The 20,460-nt window shown below is 47.1% G+C and overlaps 1 protein-coding gene across 3 annotated transcripts in view; it reads right to left on the bottom strand.

Annotated features, from left to right (window-relative positions):
- LOC114654531 (nuclear factor 1 B-type-like) overlaps window positions 1-20,460 on the bottom strand; it is a 131,779-nt gene that overhangs the window by 16,444 nt on the left and 94,875 nt on the right. For all 3 annotated transcript variants that reach the window (XM_028805135.2, XM_028805134.2, XM_028805136.2), the window contains exons 7-10: window positions 10,011-10,142; window positions 8,909-9,084; window positions 6,026-6,191; window positions 3,632-3,714 (exon numbers count right to left, since the gene is read on the bottom strand). In XM_028805135.2, coding sequence (XP_028660968.2) covers window positions 3,632-3,714; window positions 6,026-6,191; window positions 8,909-9,084; window positions 10,011-10,142 — 557 coding nt within the window. The remainder of the gene's footprint in view (window positions 1-3,631; window positions 3,715-6,025; window positions 6,192-8,908; window positions 9,085-10,010; window positions 10,143-20,460) is intronic.

The raw sequence follows: 20,460 nt of genomic DNA on the forward strand, positions 1-20,460 counted from the left end.
CTAGACCAGCTTTCCTAAAATCTCCTTCTGTCATTGATCTCAAGCACTTCAAGCGAATTCAAAGCACAGCACTGAGGACATTGCTAGAATCAAGAAGTGCGACCTTAGTACTTCCATTCCTGTAATGGTGTCCAGTGAGGTTTATGGCTCCACCTCATATATAAAGATGTACTGTAAATGCTTTAGCGCCCACACCATCTTCATTTAATCACAGGGTCACTCCAGGGTGCACTTTGAGATATCCAGAGCTTTAAGACTCTGAAGGGAAATACTCATCAGTATCAGAAAGGGCCTTTGGCCTCACGCGGAGGACTTGTCACTATAGCGCAGCATACACTTGTGTCACATTTCCTAGGGGTTTTCATGCGCTTGTATGAATCGTCATGTTTGTCACATATTTAGTTCCGTCCGTTTTGTTTCTCAGCTGAGGGTCTTCAGAGCAGAGACGTTGTCACCAGTGACGAACCTGCCATGACTTATTTAGGCACTGTGGTCGGTTTCTAGTGGAGAACTACAATCTGGCTCCAAAAGCTCTTTCACCTTCACCTAAGAAACTTTTCTTAGGATTTTTAGCCCTCTCTCTCTCTCTCTCTCTGTGCCCATTGGCTGGTATTTGCACAGCTTGCTCCATCTCACACCTTGGGTAGGCCGTGTTTGTAATTGGTGTACACCACACTGGGAGTTCAACAGAAGTGAATTTTCATAATCCTGCTTACTCAAATACGGGGTTCACATTCATCACATGGTCACCTTGGCAGGTAAAGAAACCTGCCCCTTAAAGTCTATCAACAACATACAACTGATGGTATGGCGGAGATCACTATGATAAAACGAGATGAAATTCTTTTACAACGTGACAAATGAGAAACCAGAGAAGACGATCGCCTCTTTCATTCCTGGCTGCCCAGGTTAACATGCCATGGCTTTGCAGACTTAGTCCTCTTACAGACTTTACAAGAATGTGTGGTTGAGAATGTGTGACAATAGGTGTTGACAAAAGCAAGTATTCACACCTGGAGTAAAGCATACCAGAGCTGGTGTGGGCACAGAACACCAAATACAATGTTGTCTGGGGCCACCAGGGTACTGACCCTCCATCGACAGCCATTCTGCCTCCTAACAAAGCACCCATAGAGGATGAGCACGATGGCAGAAGTAAGTTAATCACCAGTGATCCAAATTCACCTGCACTTCACATGAAAGACATGAGAGCACAAGATGCCACCCTTGGGGGAAGTGGAAATCCATTGAGGAACATGTAGTTCAGGGCCATTAGAACGTAGACCAACTTGGCAGGAAGTTCTGAATGGAGGGATCAGCTGCGTCTGCCGTCCTTTACTGAGTGACACTCAAATGAGTACCCCAAACACAGCGCGGTGCAGAGGGTAGGCTGTGTGCATCAGGGACCTGCAGTACAGCTGAGGGACAGAATACCCTCCTCAGGTGTTAGGCTTGCCCTTGGGTGACACCCCCAGCTGAGTGAGGCTCTGCCCAAAGTAAGACCAGTGTGGGACCTGGCTGTGAGGCCACTCGGGTGACGGGCACGAGCGGACTGATCAGGACACACTTCCCTTTGCCACTGGACACTAATACTGGCAGCCTCAAGTGGGTACCAAGATCTGAAGAAGCTAGCAAATCAGGGCAGGCGGGACAAGCTGAAACTTAATTAAAGTTGAAGAAGTGTGGACGGTCGTCCAGCGTGGGCTCAGACAGGTACCATAAGGCTGAAGAAATGAGCAATGGCGACACACAACATGTCATGTGACACAGCAGGGTGGACCGCTGTACTATTGGCTCTCAATGCTAACTTGTCTGAATATGAAATCAATCAATAAATAAAGCACCCCCCCCTCCCCCAACCATTGTCTGGAAGCAAAATATCAACTGATCCAGTCTGTTAGGGCGCTACAAAAGTAACTTTGACGCAATTGGTATAAAAATGACGAGCGTCGGCCTTTCTAGAAAGTTCAGGGCTTTGGCCCAACTGTAACTTTATTTACCAATCTTCTGACTGCCCCAAATTAAAATTCTGTTTTTGGACAATTTGATTTCATCTAAGGAGCTCAAGAGGTTCACCAAGGTTTCCTGTGCCCATCTTCTGGCCTGGTCTGATGCCAGGATTCTGAGATTCATTTTTTTTCCCCCTGATTAAATAAATTGCTGTCTCCAAAACCATTTTGTCAGTTTTAATATTTTGTGGCTCACAGAATAACAACAATTGCCATACTTCACTACACAACAACAAAAACAAACCTGGGGCAACCTGTCAAAACACATACATCAATGCACCGCAAAAAGAAAGTAACCAACGGTGGGCATTAAGGCCTGTGAGGTGCACAGCCTGCGGCTCATTTCTTTCACTGCCATTTGGCCTTTTTCAGTTGTGATAAAGGGGTAGCAAGGGGAACGACAAGAGCACAAGATGCCCCTCAGACCAACATTGTTTGCCAGTCTCCATTCAGCTAACCCTTAGAACCTGCCAAGTTGACATTGGCAGGCCCCATGGTCCTACGGTCTACCACACTGGCTATTCCACATATCAGTGGTTGGTGAGAGACTGGACACAACTGGCACGGCTGCATGGTGCCAAAGTCAGGAAGGACGTGGACCACCTCCTCGGTACTCCTGGCTGAATAAAAAAGTGCATTAAAGCAGAGGCACCCGCTGATCACATGCACAACAGGAGACGAGGTGCCAAGGGGGACGGCCATGCCAAATTTGGGCCACGTGTCACAACCACCAAAGTGACGTGGGATGAGAATGTGGCTGTGAAGAACAACAGATTTCATTTTATTGATCGGAGTGAAAATATCACAAGTACATGTTGGGGAATCCAACAAAGAGCAAAGCACTGGGAAAACACGCCAGTCAAAGCTAAATGGCAGCAACACAAAGACAAGCGGTGTGAAGGCACCAAGAGGAGGAGGAGATGGATGATGTGGCCCGTGCTAGTGACGGCACAGTGAAGTCAATCGTGCCATGAGCTGCTAGGCTCAGGTCGCCACCCACAGTACCACGTTTGTGCTGGACTAGTCCTTACGTGTTTATTTGGAAGGCTGGACTGCTGGGGGCCCACCTGTCACCACTGAATGGAGTGTCATGATGCCATGTGAGAGCTTGGCTGCCATGTCTAACACCCTAGCTTGTCAGTAAGTGCCATCAGCACTAGTGACTGCCTCAGTTTCTCTACTCAACTGTCATTTTGCCAGCCTTTTTACCCTGAACAACTGCTTCACAAGAAGTACCCACGCTGGCCAATAACATCCTTCCCTTCTCCTTGTTCCCTTACGAAGACGTCTGGCAGACTGGACCGCCCAGGCTCAATAGGCTGATCTGCTGAAGGGTCTGGGACTAGTGGGGTCTCTGTACAGGGGAACAGCGACATGCACTAAGATGTTTTGTGGGGACGCCAGTACCCCTTAACCACTCTTTATAGTGACTGCAGGCACTGAACCTCGACATGGCTGAGCAGCTCGAATACATCAGACAAAAATGACCACAATGGAGGGAACAAGAGCTGAAAATCAAAGTGCAGATCAAACAGCAAGAGAGGCATGGAGGGCGACTGCCCACTCCCAGGCTCTTTTCATTCCCAGTATGCCCTTTCCCAAAAAGCCCACTTTATGCTCACCTGCTGCTGGTGTAGAAAGGCTGGCTCTCGTGTGCCCAGTCCTGCAAAGCGGTTTGGCGTTGGGGTGCCCGGGGCTGTGTAAGCTGGCAAGGAGACACAAAGAGACACATATTGGTCACAACAGCCTACCACACTCATTTATGGACCTGTCTGTAGCTTTTATCTGATGACCACACTGTTGGGGGCCTTAACCACTAGAGGGCCACATGCACAAAAACACACCAATGTGTGACAACTGGACATCTCCAGCGCCTCAGTGGAACCCCAGGGATGGTGCTTCTCTCAAGTTCCCAGCACAAACAGGAAATGACAATCTGCACTGGGGGACTCGTTTGTGAATTCGGCTCTTTACAAGGAAAGACGGGACGCTGGCTAGGAGGTGATGAAGTGGCCTGTCAAACTGAAGCCTGTCGGACAACAGCTCAATTGGCCAAATCAGCTTACAGTTAGGTCTCCTGAAAACGGGCACAAAATCACCGCTGGCGTCAAATGAGGGCTCTAGTTTGTAATTCCATGCTATGCTATGGCCTGGACCCCCTTAATTGTGGATGTGGCAGCCGAAGGAGATGATAATTACATCCACACTAGCAGTAGGACACTGGTGGAGTGAAGGAGGACACTAAAGGTGGACTCAGCAGGGGACTCCACTTAAAGCACAAAAGCAGAGGCACTTTGGTTGTGGGCTACCAACATACTGGTGGCCATTAAATTTAAGGAGCTGGCCACTGACATTGGGGTAAAGCTAGAGATGACCGCAAGGGACAGCCAGGGAACTGAACGAGAGGAAAAAATACCAGAAAGAATATGGACTGTGTGGAAAGAAATGGATAAAAGATGTCCAAGTTCTCCCTTTGACCATCCCTCACTGGTTAAGCGAGTAAAATTGTTCCATAAAGGGGTGATTTTAATCAAAAGAGCTCAGCGAGATCTTTCATGAGAGTACAAATACATCAGGCCTAAGCGCTCTGTTAAACGCCAAGAAAGCCAGGCGTGCAGGACGATGTCCTAATGGCAATCTCGCTGTCCTCGGTACAAAAGTGAAAAACAGCAAAAGGCCACAGCGGCGGAGGCTGCTCAGAGCCCAGGTGCTTCTTCTCTCACCAGCCGTCACGATTGATCGTCCACATGAAGCCTGACACAACTCGTCTGAACAGCACGTCGACTGCTGGGTCTGCCATGGCTCCCAGTATGAACGAGGATAGAAATTCAAGAAAGCACTAAGGCCGAACATTCAGAATTTATCAAAGACAATGGAGGCCTGGCGACCAAACAGATGTGAAGTGAAGCAGTTCTAGGTGACAAAATAGTGACGGTGACGAGACACCTCTGAGGAGGCGGCCTGAAAACTGGATGGTGACGTCTCATTAACACCACAGCAACGGGGAATCCCAAATGACTTTTTGAGCCACTCCATTTCAAGCAGCTTTTGATGTCAGGAACTGCCGACAAGTGTACTGTAAAAACACAAGCCTGTCACTCGTCCAGAGCCTCTGTCCCCACCCCGAATTCCAATTCTTCGGGGGCGTTGGACGTTTGCCTTCTCTGCACACTCGCTGGAGTCCATGCAGTTCAGGCAGAGGCCCCTGCTCTGAAGTCACCACCACAATCACATTGGCTGTCACCGCATTGTGATAACAATGAGAATCCCTCCCTGCCAGACTTCTCTACGAGTTTGGGCAAATTTGATCTTTGTTTGAAAATGTCAAGATGATGGTGTCACTTTAAACAGGTCGGGAATAAACAGCTCAAGGCAAGCATTCCTCCATGTTACTCGATTAACACCTGCGTGTAATGGGATGCAGCACCCAAACACAAAAGGAGGAGTGTCTGAGATCTGCCGTCGGCAACACTCGTCAGACAGACAGACGGACACAAACTGGGTCGTGTCCTAAGATGGCAGGAGTGACTGGCAAGGAGATGTGACAATGATGGCGTCGCCCAGAGCCTCCTGCTCTCCGAGCTCGTGGTCAGACATCACAGATATATGCGTTCTGATCTCGGCCTGAAACTGGCAGAATAAATAAAATGGTAACTAAAGCGGTAATTGTTAGGCCTCTGAAACAAGTTAGGAGTGCATACCCTAATGACGCACTCTTTTTGGGGCATTGTCTGAAAGGTGCTATATAATGTACAGATTGTCCATTTGTGCTTTCAAAATGGTCATCTCTGTGTCTCTTTACCTTATGCCAAACAAACCCTGCTTGGTGAAGGTACCATGTTGACATCTCCAGAACAAGGTTTAATGGTGCCAGGCTCTCCAACTCTGGTCACTTAACAGATGGCACCATTGGCCTCCTCAGGTAAGAGTAAGGCAGTAATCATAGCAGGCTGAAAAAATGGAGAGATGGAGGACTTTATCGAGTTGGCACATTTCACATAATGGGAGCTACTTACTGGCTGTGGTGGGCGAGGCCGCTTCGCCTTCCGCTGAAGTCGTTATGGGCTTTGTGTCTGGCATGGTCAAGGTGACCGGCCGTACTGTGCCATGGTGAGGGGACGGCGCTAACACCGGGGTGAAGTGACTGGGCACTTTCCCCACCACCTGCCCACTGTTGTTAGGCTGGAAGAGAAAGGAAGACAAAAAAAAAAGTTCAAAGCTGACATTTTAAAGACTAACAAAACAAAAAGTGCAAGAAGCAGGTGCAGCCGTGGGCCCGGACCCCAAAGAAACCCCTTTGTACCAGTTTACTTGTAAGGTCAAATCACATGGAGACATTAGCTGGTGGCTAAGACCTCGATGATAGCAAAAAAATCCCACCAATCTATCAGTGTCTGAAATCAGAGGTGTTCAGTTACAGGACCAGCCCAATACACAGTAACGTCAGTGAGCGAGACAGCGAGTGCCCAGGCTTCACATAAATCAGTGACAGATACGTATGAAAGACACTAGAGAGAAACAAAACACAGTATATACGCGAGATGTGAAAGGCGCTATACAAGATGAATATGGAATTGATGGATTTATGTGAAAGTTACAATACACTAGCTAGACAGACATGAAAGGAAACAGATAACTAGATGCATAGATTAGCAGGTGTATCATTTTGAAAGGCACTCTATACAATTTAGCTACACATTATGTAACCGAGAGATGAAAGACAATCTACAGTATAATAGCCACACAGACAGACAAGGGAAAAGCACTTTATGACAGACAGGTGTACTTTAGTGATCCCAGCACGGACCGCCACTTGACCCGCTTTGCACCGTATGACTGCTTGGCTGCCTGTTAAGGAGCAATGAGGGGCTGTGAATGTTAAACATGACAACTAGGCCAAAGACCTCTGTGCCAGGCAGTCCTAATTGGTCACTAATTAAGAAAGCAATCTGAATGCCATCATGCAGTCCTCAGAGTTTGAGCCTGACACCCTCGCTGTATGCCAGCACTGGGGTCCCACTCAACATGGAGGCTGTCATGGCTGCCAATATTTCGTGTTGACTGTTTCCTCAAAGCACAGCTGTAGACGGGCACATTCACTTCATTTTGCACTTCCGTCCTTTTTCTAAAGCTGGTTTGGCCAAAAGCATCGGCATTGGACACAGGACATGAGCCGAGCCGAGCCAAGGTAGGCATCAGAGAGCACCCTCGCCAACGTAGAGATGCCAGTTAATCTCATATGCATGTAGAGGTTCTTATGGACACAGGGAGTACATTCAAACTGCACAGAGAAAGAGACCAGCAGCTCCATGGCATTGTGAGGCGCTATGTTAGTCACTGAGACCACCATGAGGCCACCAGCTAAAATATGGCAGACCAAATGAACAGAACATTAGTAGGAGGTGGTCAGCAGCAACCCACCAAAATGATGTCAGGCTGCTGAGATTGACCACGTGCTCGCACACACCATGTTGGTCTCTCTGCTGTGGCAAAACAAGAAAACGTTCATACAAAAAAAAAAAAAAAAAAATGAATGAAAACGAAAGTGAGCCGAGATAAAGGCCACCACCTTCCAGTGTGCCAGCCCGAGGAGCTGTTTCACATTTGTGTCTTCTGCAAAGCCGCCTGGCACAAAAGGCAGTTGTGTGCGACTTACATGTGAAGGGCCTGCCACTCCGTGACGAGACTTGAGTCTGAGGTGTGGGAGGATGGCGGCCGTGTGCCAACTGGGTTAAAGGTGACTGCTAGCAAAATGCAGGATACGGCTTGTCTTGATGAGCCTCATCTCATTTAACAACAGCCCAAAATGCTGGCAGTTTGTGAAGTGACGGATCAGCTCGGGGGGTGAGGGGCACAAACGCCAACGGGGCCGCGGTGGCTTCAGCTCACACAGCATATTCTACTGCTCTAGTGAGAGTTAGACAATGTCAGGCCCTTCAGTTTGTTTAAGGCTCATTTCATGTGCACCACACATAAATCAGAGTGACTTTGGGTGCCATGCGTCCCACATTTCCTTAAGTGGGTTTGCATGGCCATCCAGACATCCTTACTCATGTCCCAGCAGCAGCATTCCAGGAAGTGCCCGTTGATTGTGCACGAAAGGCATTAAGGATACTTGGTAGCCTGGATGCCCAGGTCCACACATGTCTCAGTGTGCCACAGCCACATACAGAGCCCTGAGGGTTTGGACAAGAAAAGGTCAATCAGGCCAACAAAAGCTGGTGATCTCCATGAACACCCCCAAGGTAAGTGAAACCGAAAGTGTCAACCCAAACTGTGGATTCACTAGGAGGCGGCAGCGGTCATGTGTCCTCCATCCAGGGGTCAGTCAAAGGTACACATGTGGGTCACCAGTCATTTTGTGCTGTTGAACGGCTTCAGGCTGAGCTACTTATTCCCCCCAAAGCGAAGTTCCGGACTGTGGCTGCCTGGCTTGATCCCCAAAATCGAGGTGGTGGGGACAGCCAGAGGGCACTAACCAGTGACTTCCGTGGAGGACGTGCCACTTGGTGTGATCCTGATTTGGGTTTTCAGACCCAAGACAAAGATGGACAGAAAAGTTGAGGCTCAGCTTTGTTGGATTAAACATATGTAGAAACTCAACTGTCAAATGAGCCCACAAAATGCAGCAGCCCTTGGCAGAAAATGAAAGAACTAACGAGGAACACAGGATGAATTAGCCGAGAACGTGCCAAGGCATACGTTTGTGAACTGCCAGCTTAGTGCGGCCCGGCGATGCATGAGCAAGTGCCTGTCTAGATGTCAGTGACTGCGTTGCCCCAGCACCTCGCCATGGCTCGGAGTTTGACCGCCAGGGCCCAGCTGCATCACCTCTCTTCTGTTGCTGGACTACATGGGGTCAATGGTCTGTCTGAATGCCATACCCGGTGCTACCTTACCTGACTGGTCTGTGGGCTGGACGGGTCATACGATGGTACGTAATTCTTCAGGGCGTCCTGAGGGTTTAGGTGTGGCGGGTATCGTATGGTGGGATGAGAAAAGTATGGTGAGGCAGGCGGTGGCAGGATTGCCTGTGCTGGAAACTGCAGCGGTGATGGGCTTCTGGTAGAAATAACTGGAAGAGAAAAACAGAAAAATGAGGACAGCTGTATGGGCAGGAGGGGACCTTTGAAACAAAAAGGGTCAAAACATGCAGCTAAAGCTCTTCAGTCCTTCAGTCCCATATGCTGCTGTCACAACCCAAGTGGTGACAATGAAACTGGGATGGAGGTTCAACTGCTTCTTGGGCGCAGTGCTCTCGATTGTCAAAATGAGCTGCGCTGACCAAGGTGCTCACTTTTTGGGGTTAGTTGTGTTATTTTCCGTACTCGGAATGGCCAACGGTGTTTTCCAGGCCGGTTTCCTGCTTCCTCACTTCTCAGTCATCCGTAGCCTCCTCCTCTTCCTCCCCATTACACCAACTTCAGTCTTAAATGGCTTCAAGGGCTCGTCCCACAGTTGATGAACTGCAGAGGCGGCTTGGGGCTCACAACAGAAAGGCACAGTAACAGAGTGCTGGATGTTGCGTCATGCTGTGGTCTGCAACGGGCATCTCAGTATGTAAATCAGCTGTCCAGAGAGCAGCCATACAGACCTGGGCAAATGTCCAAGGGCCAAAAGTCTACGGGTCCAGAGGCCCGTCCGACACAAAGGCACTTCTTCAAGATTATGGGCGATTATGGGCTCTAGATGGTCATTTGCTTGAAAGGCACTCAATCAATAACCAACTATATTATAGATATAATACGTACTAAAATGATATCCCATTGTATTATGATAAATAAGACAACTGGCCTCGCTAAACAGTAAATTGAGGGGGCCCTGAAATAAAAATGGAAAGGACATAAATGTGGTAAGGCACCAGAAACTGTGGATTTTTCCAGCGGACTGAAAGGAAGGCATAAGGGAAAACTGGGAAGGGGCAATGGGGGACTGCAAAGGGGCAGAGATAGTAGCTTCCATCAGCGGAAACGGCAAAGAGAACAAAATGAGCAGACGTACCACTATGGCCGACTCGGATTCCCAGGTGATGATGCTGAGAGAAACTGGTCGGTCCTGGGGAAGGCTCCTGTGGCGACGTGGGGCTGAATAATGGCTTCTCAGGCTTCTTCATCGTAGGAGAGGACATGTCCCCTGAAAGAGGAAGGACACTGGCTTTAATACATTAAGAGCCTCACCCCGGTGTCCCGATGCTGGACACACCATCCCACCCTGTCGTTACGTTCGCACTCACCCGTCAGCCTTTGTTTCATGCCAGGTGTTTCACAGATCAATTAGAATAGATAAACAGAAACACCAGAAAAAAGCAGGAGGACAATTAAAGTTCCTGGAGCCACAAAAAGGCCCAAGGAGGTGAACATCCACCCTGGAGCACCAAGAAGATCAGAGCTGCCAGCCAGCTAGCCGGGTGACACCAACCCCAAACACCCACCAAGCAAAAGCTGCAGGATCTAACCGAGACAGGCCATGCTAGGCACAATGAACTCATTGGAGGGTGCCACGGAGAGGTGACATGTCACCCACCCACCCAGTCAGTCAGTCAAGGCCTGGACTGACCTATAAATGTGACATGTGGCCTCGGGAGTCTTCTCCACTAATCTGATGAACAGCCGGAAGTGTGTTTGTAATGAGCTGGTCATTTGGGGGCTTCAAGATGGCTTCGATCAGCACACGAGACCTTTGTCCCCGTGTGTCGGTCCCTCTCATTCACACCAGCAGCTCTGTGTCATTTTGGTGGCTGTGAATCGCCATCCACCCAAGCAATAGCTGGCACCCAAACTTCACCGCAAATTCCCACTTCTGCTCCCGATAACGTTGGCACTGTGGTGACGTTTGTTTTGAAATGAAAGATTTGGATGTTTGTTGGGAAAACAAAAATGAATAAAAAGTCTGCCATTAGCAAGTGCACTTACAGCATTTTAGAAAAGCCTCTGGCCTGTTATGGTAAGATTGGGCCTGCCATCTGGTCAGTGACCTCCGAGCCCACTGTGTCACAATACTCAATTGGCCATGCCACCATCACCTCTAAACGGGCTTCATGGAGAATTTCAACGTGCAACGAGTGGTGGCATTTAGGCATCATAGCAAGGACAGTAGACAGACACATGCCAACCCAGTTCTTCAGCTGCCACTCAGCAATGCAGAACCATGACACAAAAGCGCAGAGGGGGCACTGCCACACAGCTGACGGGACGGGCTCTCCCTCTACGGCTGTCTGCTACCCTCAACACTTCTAGACATCAAGGGTCTGAATGCCCACCTTGACAGACAAAGGCTGAGGCCTCACGGACACTGTGGCCACCCCTGACACTCCTGTCGCTCTTTGTCTTTGAATCCCTGGTGTCCGAGTTCCGTCAGTCCATTCTCTTCACAAGACGACATGACATCCAGTCAGCACAGCAAGTGCACAAATGTTACAAATGGCCCTTTTCATTTTTTTTTTTTTTTTTTAGCTAATTAAGAAATCCATTAATTTTATGTCTGGGTTTGTCACTTCGGGATGAACCTTGGCACTGCTCGGTGCTGCCCTTTATTTTCTCAGAAGGATTGAATTTTTTGCTTGTTTCTTGTGTTCTTCCCTGCTATCCTTTCAAGCAATGCCACCTGACAATGACTTCATCGCCGATGAAAGCAAATCGAACAAATAGAAAAACAGAGAAAGTGGCATGGGCACAGGCTGATGGCCTGCCCAGATGTGATCATCACACGAGTGTGAGGAAACATGGGAGCGCCGGTGCGGAGACATGTCCGACGCAGCCCTAATTACAGCTGAACCACAGCGAGCATTAATGAGGACGCCATCAAAGTGTCTTCTCTCCTTCTGCCTGCCGTCGCCTGTCATCCCCGCCGCTCCCTGGATGAACGTCACATGGGCCACCAAATGGCACTCCACCTGTTAGGCAGACGTGAGCAAAGTCTAGTGGAGCAGGACGAGCGGAGGGAGCCACCTGAGCACCTGCCTGCCTTCACCAGCTGCTCCTCGCTCGTTACGCACACAGCTGTTTCCACTCCCATTCATGACGCTGGCTGGGACTTGTCTGATGACTCGGACCCTCCTAGACGTGGACGGCTGATGACCCCCCCACCCCAAAAGTGCTGCAGAACTGATGTTGCCAGCCTGAGGCGCACAAGCAGAAAGTACCACTGAGAATTTCACCTCTCACACTGCAGCCCCCCATCATATAGTGCCTTAGCACTGTGTGGCTGGTGGTCCTCTTCATTTCACTCAACGTTCTGCTGATGTGCCCACTCTGCAGGGGAACGGGCACTCCACATATGAGAAGCAGAAGCATTACCCAGCGTTCCATGGGAGACCCTGGGACAGGTCTGACTGGCACTGCCCAGAGCAAACACCTTGGTCATGTTCTACATCTGTGCCCAGTCACACCCAGGTAATACCGGGCCAGTCATGGAAGTGAATAATGACTTCAAATGAGTCAGCCACCAGCCTCGAGCAGCTTTGGTTCACTTTTAAATTAGCTCATGGTGGTGCGGTGGTGCAGTACTTGGCCACCGGAATCCTGGTTTAAATCCTGCACCTTGATGATGTCCCTTAGGCCTGTGGCTTCTCCAGATGTCCTCCCAAGTCCCCTAACATGCAGTTTAATCTGACCTGTTCGGCTGTAAGTGGGCACCGGGCTGGTTTGGTGCCACATTCTGCATTCCAGCTTCCCATGATCAGGAGTTGGATCAAACAGGTCTGAGAACAATTCAAGGCCAAGAATGCCAGCTTGGTGAAACACCAGAGTCAAATTCTTATGGGTGATTGCATTGATGTGCCAGGCTCCCATTTAACAACTTAGATGTAAGTTGGCATTGGCATGAAATCAGATGTTCTGCCCTGAGAGGAGCACCTCAGGAAAGACATCACCAGATCCACAAGGTCCATTCGTCCTGCCATCGCACTTCAGCTCGGCCTCGGAGGAATGGATGGATGACTCCTAATGCCATGTAGGCACCTTGATCACCCGACACCATTCGGTTTGCTGTTTGGTCATTTTTCTCTGCTTGTGTAGACTTTTGAATTTTACATTCTTCTGGTCAGTGTCATCACATGTTCTCCATGGTGGTTTCTCCATGGCGATGCCACTGTCAATTATCAGACCCTTAATAGATGCCAGGCTGTTTGAAAAAGCTCCAGTGCGTCAAGTAAAGAGAAGACACCTTCATAAACTACAAGGAGGTTTCTTTCATTACAGATGGCAGGTTTCTGTCCAGGTTATCTAAAGTCCTCGCCTCTTTTATGGTTCCTCGACCCTCACTTGTCTTTGGGTTTCGACCTTTGCCCCAAACTGTCCTTTTGTCAAAAGTAGTTGTGGTCACAAGAAACAGCAGCAGGGCAGCTAGCGCCTTTTGCAACTAAGAATTATGCCTGGGCATGATCAGGGCCAATTTCAAAATGTACTTTCTGCCATCTAGAACATTCATCTCAGCACCCATCACACCTTTCAGAGACTTTTCCACATTTCCATAAATAATTAAGACAACTTTGGAATGGCTGGCATAAGGGATGTACATCAGGGTCAGACTGGAGGCCAAACACAATGGACCTTAAGCCAATCTATCAGTGGGCACGGGCGCCAGTCTGTTGTAGGTCCTGCTCATGGACAGGCACCCCCACACAGGCTTGCCTGAATTGGGCACGTGGGGTCCTTGCCTGCCTTTTCACACAACTCACTCACTGAACTGTTCACATTTTAAAGCACCCAGCCCACGTCAACGGCAAGTGTGCCACGTAATACAAGAATATCAACGGCCTCCTGGAGTCCACGGAAAGTGCAGGGAGTCTAGAGAAGTAAACGCAGATTAAAACAATGTGCTTTATATGGGGTCTTGAGACAGTGGAGGGCCCACCGTACCTCATGTATCTGTCACTTTACTAAAAGGACCCGACATTGGCACCTGGCTCTGTAACAGCCGAGCTGAACCCCTCTGGTGTCCAGTGGCACTGCTCCTCCAACCCCCTGAGTGTGCCCTCGGCATCTGTGGTTTGCGGTCAGTCTTTGAATTTCGGGTGAACTGCAGGGGAGGAAGAGGAGTCTGCTGACCGCCCCATCGCTCACACAAGCCAATCAATGAATCGCTGACCAGAACAGCTTTACCTGCCAATGCTAAAGGTGGCTCCGTGGTGGTCACTAGCAGTACGGCTCCCTCTGACTGGGGGGGGGGGCATCCTGCCCCATTAAAGAGTTCAAACAGCACAGCCAAGCAGGAAGGCTTGAGAAGGAGAGAAAATGACAGCCGTGGAATTGCAGAGAAAAACCTTTTATGTCACTGAAAGCAAATGGAAAAGTCTGAACAAATTGTTAAGAAATGATGTAACCAGAAACCCTGGGATTTACTTTGAAATCAAATTCCTTGACAAGCTGGTGCAGCGGCCATCGGCAGACTGCCTTTCATTGTTCTCCACGTGTTCCTCCAGGATATGTGATATCACAGGTTTAGCAGACAAACAGACAAAGGGATCAAATTCTACGTGTGTGTGCAAAAAGCCGCAGCGTTACGTGGGGTCCGGAGAGCCACCAGCGCCGCCACGCACAGGGCCTCCACATACAGCATGGGAAGACCCGCTGGCACAGGAGCAGCAGCCTTAAGGCATGTAGCCACACCACATAATGATGCATCCGCACACGTCCTCCTCACCTCAAGGGACCACCGCTATTTGCAGTCCTACTTTTGCCCTTCCATTTCTTCCACGTTGCCACATTACAGTTCACGGCTAACATGGCCGATAGCATCTTGGGCCGTGTGATGCACTGCTATGACATACTAAATGTGCCAATCCTGGCCAGCTGCTCAGCACGTTTCTGACAAGAGGCTGATAATCAAGATGGCTTTACGTTTACAGACCGCTGTTTAAAAAGAGTCAATCCACACAGCAGCACCTGTCCAGACCTTCCACATGTACGCTTGCACCGTCCGCTGCAGGAGTTCCCACATGGCTGAACGGACGAGACAAATCGATGGGGTGTTACAGCACAGCCATCCCATCAACAGCAAGCTCCAGGGTGTGATCACACACACTCTGAACTGACGTGCCACGGGATGCACATCAGCCTGCCAGCGCAAGTGAGCCGAGGCAGACAAACTCAAAGCGGCCCGAGCAAACCGCGGAGAACACAGATAACATGGCAGCAAAGAGATACAAGGACAAGCAGATGCAGCGGCTGATGGGGAGGCAGAAGAAGGAGACATGCAGGCAAGGGGAGTCCACGACGAGTCGATGAATGAGGCGATCTTCAGTCTAAGACTTGAACACGCTTCCATTTCATGCACTGCTAGGATTTTCCAAAAGGATTTATTTAACGATATGTTAGCCAAAAAGGCAGGGGTCTTGACGTCCTGAGCACACAACTGACATGTGGGTCATGTGACACGCGAAACTTGAGATTGTTTTCATGGATGCTTGAATATTGTTTGGTGTTACTCAATGATGACCCCGTGGGGCCCACCTTCATTTTCTAAGAACATTTCTCTGGGCCATCACTACAAACATTCAAAAATGAGGATTTGTGGGTGGAACATTACTTAAAGTCCCCCTGACCACCACAATATAGGGTCACTTATTCGAACTATCAGCAGCTCTTTATGTGAAGGCACACTGCCTAACATTTGTGTGTAATCGACCCCGGACCACCTTTCACGTGTGTTCTCACGCTCTTACAGGAGAATTCACTTGAGCGTAACCTCCAAGATCCACTGGACTACAGTCCTTCACAACTTGGATGCCAGTCGGGTCCCTTGGTAAGCTCTGTATGGTTCAGCTCCTTCAATCGCCTTGCTTGCTCTCCATGGTCCTGAATCAGCCTAGTTGCTCTCCTCTGGACTTTCGCTGCTTTGTCTTTTTTTGTGATACGGAGACCACAACTGCACACCGCACTGCAGGCGAGGCTTCTCTTGTCTGTGAAACGGCTTACACATCGCCTCCCTTGACTTGGACTGCGCACGTCATGGCGCGGAGTAACCTATCAGACTGGTGTCCACTGTCTGCCTGAAGACACTGACCAGTCAGTCAACGATGACTAAGCATATGTACTGTACGTCTAACCTGTATGTGACCAATGAAATCTGATTTGGTTTTCAGAAGGGGTACTTGCATTTTTCAGACCTGCCATTGTGGATTCAAATCTCACATTTTGACCTCTTCTTCTTTGATTCTTCTCAAGTTGGTATATGTAGCAAATGACGTGTCACAGTAAACAACTACTGAAACGACTGCTGACTTTGAACGCACAGCTAAAGACTGATTTAATGGGAAGAATATGCAGCTCTTTAATGGGAATACGTTAAAACTCCGTAAATCGGGGGTCCCCAGCTCCAGTCCTGGAGGGCCCCAGTGGCTGCAGATTTTCATTCAAACCCTTTTCTTAATTAATTAGGAGCAAAAACAGGCCACTAACTTCTTTTGAATTAATTTTATTTGACTTGCTTTTGCTCTTAAGAATTCAGACCCCTAATTAGCAGCCAAACAATAATGAGATACAAAATGAGCCAAAACAGGACCAGCAAACTGTGACCATCATATAATATCTGAAAAGAAAGAAAGGTGAAGGTCTCAGGAATGCTGATCTGCTCTTAGAAAAGAGAAAATCCACAATTTCAGAAATGTTTGCTATTACACAATGAGAGCAGCAACAAGCCATGGAATTACAGAACGAGTTTAATTAACAAGACTTGGCGCCTGTTTAAGCAGCTGGTTGGAGTTTGAGGCCTTGACTTCAGTTGGCTCACTCACTCACTCACTCACTTCACATTTCAGTTCTGTTTGGGTGCCATTTAAGGAAAGAAATGAAGCAATTGAGAGGAACGAAGAAATTCAGAGGAACAAATCTTAAAAGTAACAAGTCAATTAAAATGAATTCAAAAGAAGATAATTAGCAGCAAAAGCAGGCCACTGGGGCCCTCCAGGACTGGAGTTGGGGACCCCTGCCATAAATATTATACTCAATTGTGCATAACCATAAAGAACTGAATATTATACTCTGCGCAAGTGCTGTGTCTGCAAACAGCAATCTCCGAGCTGCTTTTTTTAATGGCCCCCTGTCCCAGCAGCTTTAATGCATTAGTGGTTTGTAGAATCGCGGTGTCCCTTGGCATTTTTTAGGGTTACAAAAATGTGCCACCTCAGAAAAACAGTTGGAAAACACTGCTCTACCAACACCTTTGTTCCTGGCACGCTAAAAAAGATTTCTGTAGCTGCCAACTCACTTAAAAACTGACAAAGTGCATTGCCAAAAGGTTATGTTGCATTCTTTGGATAATCGCTACACTTCTATTACGTATAAGTTTGTCATTACATTAGGACAGTCAGATGGGTGAGTTAAATACAGAGGTACTAGAGACTTATTCTGGTTTTAGTGCCACTCCAATATAACTTATTTAGCACTTATGTGATATGGCACTGATTGAGTCTTCTTACACAAACATGAAATGAAAGAATAAAAAAAAAAAAAAAAGAGAGAGCGCTTTAATTTTGACCTTTTCTCTAGCCTTGCACCAGGACTGCCGTAAAGCCCCCTTTCCTCCCACGTCCTGCACCTACAGTAAGTATGTCAGGTGGTATAAATCAAGAAAATGAACGCCAGTGCTATGTATGGACTTGTGGTGTATTGTTGTAAACTCTGTAATTCAAAATGTTAACCCTTCAAAATTTTAAACATAGTATTTAAATACGGTACTGGATGAAAATGCTGCCCTGACCAAAGCACAGCCCTGGATGTGACAATATTTAACGCATTAAATTGGCCACGTTAATTGCAAAAAGTAACACATTAACTTTCCCAGGACTAATATACATGTACTAGGAGTTTGTGCCCACCCTGCCGCCTATGGCAGCCCAAATCCCCCTTGATAGCTCACTTGACTTGCTACCAGTCCACAGGTATACTCCGCCATGGTCAAAACTCTGGCCCTGAAATTTATTTATACTTACAGCAAATGCTAAAACGATTAGAAATTGTCATCTAGGCAAGATGAACAGTAAATCTGCTTGCTGTAGCATCGCCAATGTCTAACTTACTACTCCGAAGGAATACGACTTGTCCTGCAAGGTCACCAGTCCTGGCTTTGCTCACAAATGAATGTTTATGCAGTTCTACAATTTGTAGGTGTGAGTACACAGGCTTTACTTGTCGACTGCTAACACACACAAGTGAACCATACCGTTCTAGGCAGAGCAGACGTATTGAAGGTATTTTGTTTGACAGTGCTGCGTTAAATTGGTTGCATTGACATAAGAGTATCATTATTGTATTCTCCTAATGAACGCAATAAAATGATATATAGATGTGTATGACATACGGTTCTGAAGAAAATGGAAACATTGCATGAAACGTCACACTATATATACTGTATATAGATAGATAGAGATAGATAGATAGATGTGAAAGGCACTATATGATAGATAGATAGATCTATCATATAGTGCCTTTCACTCTATTTATTCATCTCAGTATTTCTTGTTTTTAATTTTTTATATTTTTCTGAACTGTAGCTGTGATATCTTTCACTTTGATGTTATTGGTTGCTTTGAATAAGTAAAGCTGGGAAGAAATATTTTTTTGTGTGTTTTCATTTAAGGCTGTAAAGCAAAAATAAAAAATGAAAATATTTCAAAGGGGGGTTCTTCTCTATAGCCATTGTACATAGATATTAATATAGAGATATAGTGGTGGGCGATCTTTCCAAAAAAACCATATCACGATCCTTTTAACAGAAAATCACGATCTCTCTTTTCAATGTGGCATACACTTAAGAGAATATTCAGACTCAAACTCATTAAGACCCAAGTTACACTTTATTTTAAATATGAGACAAAGTTAAATTCAATTGTGAATAGATTGCATATGAAAATAATTTTAGAAATAAATAAAATGTAAACAAGGGCAATTTTCAAACTGAAACTTTCAAACATGAACATTCTTTAAAAAATTGTAATTAGCACTCGTCACTCGTAATTCACTGTTCTTTAATTGCTTCACAACCCTCTGTCGGCAATCGCTATACATATCTGGAATGGCCTTATCAGAAAAATATTTCTGACGTGGAAGATCATATCACACATCTAAAATGTGCATCACTTTCTTAAAACCCACGTTGTCTACAGCTTTGAATGGTACCATATCCTGAGCTAGGTAGAATGTGACCGCCTCAGTCCCCTCTTTCCATCGTTTGCTGCTTTTATTATATTTTTTCGACTGCTCTAATGCAATGCGTCAGTCATCGATAACTGTTTATGCTTCGCAACCACGCGAGACACAGATGAGTGGGGTTGTACTGACCAGACTGAAACACTCTCCGCATGTTCCTTTGGGCGTCTCCTTTTAAGATGATTAAATAGATTTGTCGTATCGCCTCCCGAACAGTTGACCGCTGTCAGACAAATTTTACATAGAACTTTGCTTTGTGCAGTATCTGACTGTGCATAGCCGAACCACTACCACACTACTGATGTCGAGTCCTTCTTTGGCACAAGCTCCTCATCTGCCGTGCGGCTTACACTACATACTGTTTTCAACTTCTCCACACAAGAAAGCTGTGGTGGGGACAAGTTGTATCATTTGGCCAATCACAATGGGAAATCACTCTGTTGGTTTGTGGACTTGGCACAGATCCATTAGTATGGAGTATTAGAAGAATATAAACGATTACAATCTGTACAGTTTGCTTGGAAATTACATTGTAGACGTCTTTTAAGATCGATCACAATCTAAAATCGTCAGATCGCACACCCCTATATCTATCTATCTATCTATCTATAAATAAAAAATCCAACATGTCTAAATGTCTGTCCACTTTTCATGAGAGAACTACTTCACAGATTTAGATCAGGTTTTTTTTCTAGCATTTGCTTTAAGACTCCAGTTGATTTTGCGACTTCCCTCATTGCACTAAGTATCAGAGTTTGCTTACGGTTCCGATTTATTTGTGCGAATCCAAGAGACACAGTGGACCGAGGGGAGGGAGGCGGGGCCTCCGGATGTGTAGCTTACATCCACTTTGCTAGCGAATGAGAGAACTACTTAAATTTAGATCAGGCCTTTTTCTAGAATTTGCTTGAACATTCCAGTAGATTTTGCAACTTCTCTCATCAAGCTAAGAGTCATAGTTCACTTGCAGGAGCGATATATTCTCTCTAATCCGAAAGAGAGGCAGCAGGCCAAGGGGAGGGTGAAGCGTGACGTCAGGAGTGGGGAGCCATGCAGAGCCCTCCTAGCTGTCCTGTTTCACTTCTACGTGGGTGGAGTCGCGGGGCACAGCTAATATATACTGTGTGTGTGTGTGTGTGTGTGTGTTTTATATTTATATATATATATATATATATATATATGGTTGAAATAGTTTACTGTCAAATAATGCAAAGAGTACATGACACGTGTTTCGCCCTAATTCTGGGCTCATCAGGCGTACACACTCACTGCACCCCCCTCTCGAGGAATCGAACCTCGGATGT

Source organism: Erpetoichthys calabaricus, chromosome 7 (genome assembly GCF_900747795.2).
Source record: "Erpetoichthys calabaricus chromosome 7, fErpCal1.3, whole genome shotgun sequence".
Lineage (NCBI taxonomy): Eukaryota > Metazoa > Chordata > Cladistia > Polypteriformes > Polypteridae > Erpetoichthys > Erpetoichthys calabaricus.